The sequence below is a fragment of the Formica exsecta genome, unplaced genomic scaffold (genome assembly GCF_003651465.1).
Source record: "Formica exsecta isolate Colony F162 unplaced genomic scaffold, ASM365146v1 scaffold247, whole genome shotgun sequence".
Lineage (NCBI taxonomy): Eukaryota > Metazoa > Arthropoda > Insecta > Hymenoptera > Formicidae > Formica > Formica exsecta.
This window is the reverse complement of record NW_021849743.1, coordinates 2,072,836-2,079,121: the sequence shown is the minus strand read 5'-3', so window position 1 is coordinate 2,079,121 and position 6,286 is coordinate 2,072,836. Positions and strand designations below refer to the sequence as shown.

At 38.6% G+C, this 6,286-nt stretch overlaps 1 protein-coding gene across 1 annotated transcript in view; it reads left to right on the top strand.

Annotated features, from left to right (window-relative positions):
- The window catches only part of LOC115236421 (proteoglycan Cow-like), a 61,105-nt gene that overhangs the window by 51,844 nt on the left and 2,975 nt on the right, over nt 1-6,286 (top strand). Inside the window, exon 2 of the mRNA XM_029808861.1 lies at nt 4,291-4,436. Within this exon, the coding sequence (XP_029664721.1) occupies nt 4,291-4,436 (146 nt within the window). The remainder of the gene's footprint in view (nt 1-4,290; nt 4,437-6,286) is intronic.

Below are 6,286 nucleotides of genomic sequence, written 5' to 3'. Positions count from 1 at the left end.
GACACCCAGGAAACAGGAGACGTCAGGTCGTAGTTGTCTAATATTAAAAACATTTTATATGGCTGACAAACATCGCTGCCGGTAAATTTATATTTCTTATGGCAGGAAAGGAGCGCGGAGGGCCGGAATAATCCGGCCAAAGGGGCGGCCACTCCACCCGCACGAAGCGAGGGAGTCCCAAGGACGGGGCGGCGAGCGGACTTTCAAATCCGGAACCTATCCAACCAGATAGGAAAGAGAGCCGATCGGGCGCAGCCGTAAGCCCGCACCTTTAAACCGAACAACAGAAAATCTTGGAAACTCCGTGGCGATGAATCCACCAATACGGCCGTGAGGACAACAAGGATCGCGAGGACCGCAGGACGGCCCTGCGTAACGCGAAAGCGCCACAGGTGGCACGATAGCGATTTATCGCGCCGGCGTGTCTCCTGCAGGACTCTCGCTCGGCACTGTTCGGCGAGATAGCGAGAAGGACGCAGGCCTCTTCGAGCGTATCCAAAATTTCGAGCAAGAAGAAGATTCGAGAACCTCCTGCCGATGGGACGAGTGTCGCCAACCAGATTTTGTTGCCGTTTATTTGTAGGTAATTAATTCGGATAAGTCGCGCCCTTAATAGTTGTCGAGCCACACGTTTTTGTTAATTAACTTGGTGAATCTTTTGTTAGATTAAGTCGCACGGCCGACGGGCACACGCCGCTCATCCGAATTGGCAATTACATTATTTAATAAAGTTTATTGACGGTAATAAAAATTTGTATTTTGTTTTATTCCAAAAACGGACAGAACTTTCCGGTAGACCTAATATATATGTAATTTCTATGTAAAGCTTAATAAATAACTAAATAAATTCTTATATCAATATTTCAAATTTTTAGTAACAGGAGATTCTCTTAAAACAATTTCATTTAGTTATCGTCTTGGAGTCACAACAGTTTGGAAAATAATAATTGAAATATGCAGAGCTATCATCGATGAATTAATGTCTAAAGTCATACCACTACCAACACAAGAAAAATGGAAAGAAATTGCGGTAAATATTGACAAAAGGGGACCCAGCCAGAGTTGCCAGTTCGTGGGAAATGGGAGCCCCCACCACTTACCACGGGACTTACTAACACAGACGTAGCCGATACGTCATAGCGTGTACGTGTAGCTTCGTGCGTGGGGGCAGGCTACGACCCGTAGCCTGTACGTAGCCCGTAGGGCTCCGCCCCTTCCCCTGCACCCCCTCCCCGAAAAAAATTAACTTAACCCAACCCATGTCCAAAAGGTTTAAAGTTATCGTTTTGTTAACGAATAATAAAGTTAACAAAATAAAAAGATAAAACAAATTAAATCAAAAATAGATTTGGGTTAGGTTATATCTTCTGAAAGGGGAGCCTTCCGGCGGGGGGGGGGGCGGAACCCACTGTATCCACGCATATACTTTCCAAAGCGAAGCGAGGGCCACCCCACAATTGTTGTGTGGATGGAAAAGTGTATGCGTGGATTTAGTGGGTTCTGCCCCCCCCCCTCCCTCCGGGAGGGCTCCACTTCCGGAAGATATAACTTAACCCAAACCTATTTCTATGATTTCTGATTCTTAAACACTTCTTCTTGTACGCGGTGTCAGATAATTACGTTCCATTCATTAAACTTATTTTGTTAATAAATTATAATATAATTTTTTGACACCATGTACATGTAAGAAACGTCCCCCACCCATCTTTTCACTTTATAATACACACACATGCCATATATATTGTGTGTTTGTGTATACTTCTTAATATTAATGTCAGAAAATTACGCTCGATTCGTTAAACTTATTTTATTAATAACTTTTTGATAAACAACGAGCAACGGCTAAAACTTTTAGAAAGTTACTCAGGAACATGTCCTTGACAACATATGTCAAGGTCAAGGTCATTGAGGCTGGGTCTTTGTCAATATTTACCGAAATTGCAACAGAATACTAGGAGATATGGAATTTTCCGAATTGTTTAGGTGCTCTGGATGGCAAGCATGTTATTATTCAAGCACCGTGTAACAGTGGGTCAGAATATTTTAACTATAAAAAATCATTTTCCATTGTTTTGATGGCCCTTGTCGACGTCAATTATAAATTTATCATGGTTGATGTTGGTGCGTATGGAAAAAACAGCGACGGAGGCATTTTGGCACGTTCTGAGATGCGAAAAAGATTTGAAGAGAAAACATTAAATGTTCCGAATGATACGCTTCTGCCTGGTACTGCAATTGAAGCACCTTATGTTATAATCGGTGATGAAGCTTTTCCTCTAAAACCGTATCTTCTAAGGCCATATCCCGGAAAGCATTTAGATACTGATGATAAAAGAATTTACAATTATCGTTTGTCATGTGCTCGAAGGATAGTTGAAAATACGTTTGGTATTTTAACACAACGTTTTGGAATTTATAATCGCCGAATTCAATCCAAACCCGAATATGTTGATTTTATTATACTTGCAACATGTGTGCTACACAATTTTATTAAAGAAAATGACAATAATTATACTATTAATTTCGAAGTTAATACTAGCAGAGCTAAAGACCAGACAATATTGCAAAATCTAAATGCTCGCGGTGGAAACAGTACGCAAGTAGCATTTGCAGTAAGAGAAACTTTTACGAAATTTTTTAATTCTTCAGCTGGGTCTCTTATATAACAGAATGAAAGAATTTAATTAAAAATATATGTTATTTCTTAATAATCAGTTATTAATATATTTTATATATAAATCTTATATATACAGGATGACCCGCAATGACCGCCCACTAAGTACATAGCGTTATTCCTTACCAAAAACTGAGACGAAAAGTCCTGAGCCATTTTTTTTATAACGCTTAATAAAGGAGTTTATTAATTATTTAATTACTTAATTATTGAGTAAAGTCTGGCCAATCAGTACCGACCTTTAGCCGGGCGCACGTCGGTGAGCCGCGCGCCTGGTAGAATGCGGCAGCACACACTTCACGGCGCGCGGCTCACTGACGTGCTGATTAGTATATATATATATAAATGAGAATTGTATTTTTTCTTGAAATAAAATGATGTTGGTAATGAACTTAAATATTTACTTGTAAAATAATATTTGTAGTGAGTAAAATTATCTGATTGATCAAGTTCTTGAGAAATACTCTTCCATATCTTTTCTTTATGATTTCCATCAAGATATTTTGAATGCGACAGATCATGTAATTCGACGTGTTGTCATACTAATTTAATTAATTTTTCATTGTCCATTTTTTATCGTGCTCTCGATGTCGCGGACTGATACAAAATAAGACACAAAAAACTGAACGCTACACGGAAGCGTATTTATACTTGTCCGTACATGTCAGTACTGGTACGTTCAGTTCCGTCCGTTCCGTCAAAATATCGTCGCGAACAATATCGGCAATGTCGGCACGGACACTGACGGTACGGATACGGAATAGCATAAATAGTTGCATCTAATCATATGGAAGTATTTATACTATTCCGTATCCGTACCGTCATTTAAAGATCCATTTACACTTATCCGTTCCGTATCCGTACCGTATGCGTACCGTGCATGTCCATGCAGGGATGCTACATTCAATTCCATATGATTAAAGATCTATTTACACTTATCCGTTCCGTATCCGTATTGTGCACGTCTGTGCACGGATGCTAGATTCGATTCCATATGATTAAATGACGGTACGAATACGGAATAGTATAAACACTTCTATTTAATCATATGAAATCGAATCGAGCATCCGTGCACGAACGTGCACAGTACGAATACGGTACGGATACGGAACGGATAAGTGTAAATGGAGCTTAATCATATGGAATCGAATCTAGCATCCGTGCATGGACGTACACGTTACAGATACGAAACGGATAAATGTAAATAGACCTTTAAGCGTGTCAATATTCTAATGCGCCTATTTTACTGTAGAGAAGATTCTTATTATTGGATTGCAGTTGTAGAGTATTTTAAGCGGTAAAATGAATTCCTTGTCAGGATAAAAAAAGCTGTAAATAATTTATCAGTATCAGTATTTATAAGTAGGAAGCTTCACAAGAGTTGACGAAAGAACTTGAGCATCTTCTTTTCTGAATAACATTTTTATATTAAAAACAAATGCAATCTGGATATATGTATAGTCACATCCGATCTTGCTAGAACGATATAAAATATAATATGGAAATACGAATAAGTGTAAATGAACTTTTATTTTAAATTGATTTCTAGATACGTACATACGTGTATCGACAGCCAGGCATTTAAAGCGCTCGTTGATGTTTTTCTTATGTTACAGATGCCAAGAATGTCCCGTAGTGAAGCCTACGTTCCTTTGTGGAAACGACAATCGTACATACAGTTCGCCATGCCGTCTCGAGTACCATAACTGCATTCACCATACTTCCGTCCACATTGCCTGCAAAGGTTTTTGTCCATGTAAAGGTAAGAAATATGTTCGTCGTATACAAATTAAGCTGAAATTGAAGCATTAGTTTAATTTTGAATAAGAAAGAACGGATAAAGTTCCGAAAACGATAAACCTCCGATTGCGCTGAAATTTTAACCAAAGCTTGTCCTTGACTTGAGTATAAAGCACCTTAAGGGTTTTTTGCAGACGAAGCCCCGTTTGCCCACTATGCCCCTTCAAAGTTCCAAACATTTTAACTGTATATCACCGAAAATATTGATTTTACGAAAAAAAGTTTTAGACAAAAAATGAAGCCCTTAAAAACTCTACAAAGTGGTTTGGATTGAACCTCGCTTCGCGTGAAAACTTGTAAACCCATGGAACCCGTGGAACCTCGCTTCCCATTAAAAAGTGTATGCGTGGAGGCAGTGTGTTCCGTCCCCCCTACCCGGGGTCTCCACTACTAAAGAACTAGACACATTGGTTTGGATTGAACCTCGCTTCGCGTGAAAACTTGTAAACCCATGGAACCCGTGGAACCTCGCTTCCCATTAAAAAGTGTATGCGTGGAGGCAGTGTGTTCCGCCCCCCCCCCTCCTACGGGGGGAGGGGGCTACACTAGCAAAGAACTAGACACATTGGTACAATATATTTTTACACGAAAGCGTTAAAATTATTATTTTATTACATAACACCCAAAATAATAGATTTACGTAAAAAATGTACATAACCTTTTTTATTCAGTTTTTTAAGAGCTTTATTTTTTGTTTGAAACTTTCTTCTCTAAAATCAATATTTTTGGTGATATACAGTAAAAATGTTTGGAACTTTGAGGGGACATAGGAGGCAAACAGGGCTTCGTCGGCAAAAAACCCTCAAGGTACTTTATACTCAAGTCAAGGACAAGCTTTGATTAAAATTTTAGCGCAATCGGAGGTTTATCGTTTTCGGAACTGTACCCAAAAGAACTTTAATAAATATTAAGCAATTTCGATAATATGTATACAATTTCTACAATCATTCTTTTGCTATAAATATCTTTTATAGCAGAGAATTTAGTATAAAATTTTTTTAAATAAAATCAGAAATATTTATTGCTGATAAAAAAATTAACATTTTTTAATGTTATATATTGTAGTCTAAAAGATTTTTGATAAAAATAATATGTTTTTAACTATAAAAGTTTTATGTCCTTTTTATTATTTTTTTATGTAATATATTCCGTGTTGTAACATCAATGTAAGGAATAGATTAGGTAATTATTCAGAATCACGGCTCCATCTGCAAATGGGCTGCAAATTTTTTTACGGACTTTTTATGTTTAGAGCCCGTCCCCCATCACCCCCAACCCCCAAAAAACGAAAAACCCCAAAAATTACCAAAAATTAGGTAATTATGTACTACAAAGTTCACCCCACAACCCAAACCAAATTTTAGTTTTAAATCAGAAATAGATTTGGGTTAGGTTATATCTTTCCGGAAGTGGAGCCCCCCGTAGGGGGGGGGGACTGCACCCACTGCGTCTACGCATACACATTCCAATCCACACAACAATTGTGGGGTGGACCTCGCTTTGCTTTGTAAACTATATGCGTGGACACAGTGGGTTCCGCCCCCCCCCCTAAAGGGGGGCTCCACTTCCAGAAGATATAACCTAACCCAAACCTATTTCTGATTTAAAACTAAAATTTGGTTTGGGTTGTGGGGTGAACTTTGTAGTACATAATTACCTAATTTTTGGTAATTTTTGGGGTTTTTCGTTTTTTGGGGGTTGGGGGTGATGGGGGACGGGCTTCTCCGACTGATTATCACTGTTGGAGTCACAACAAAAAGTTTTACCGAGAGATCCGATCATATTTGTCAAAATTCAGAAAAGGCCTTATTC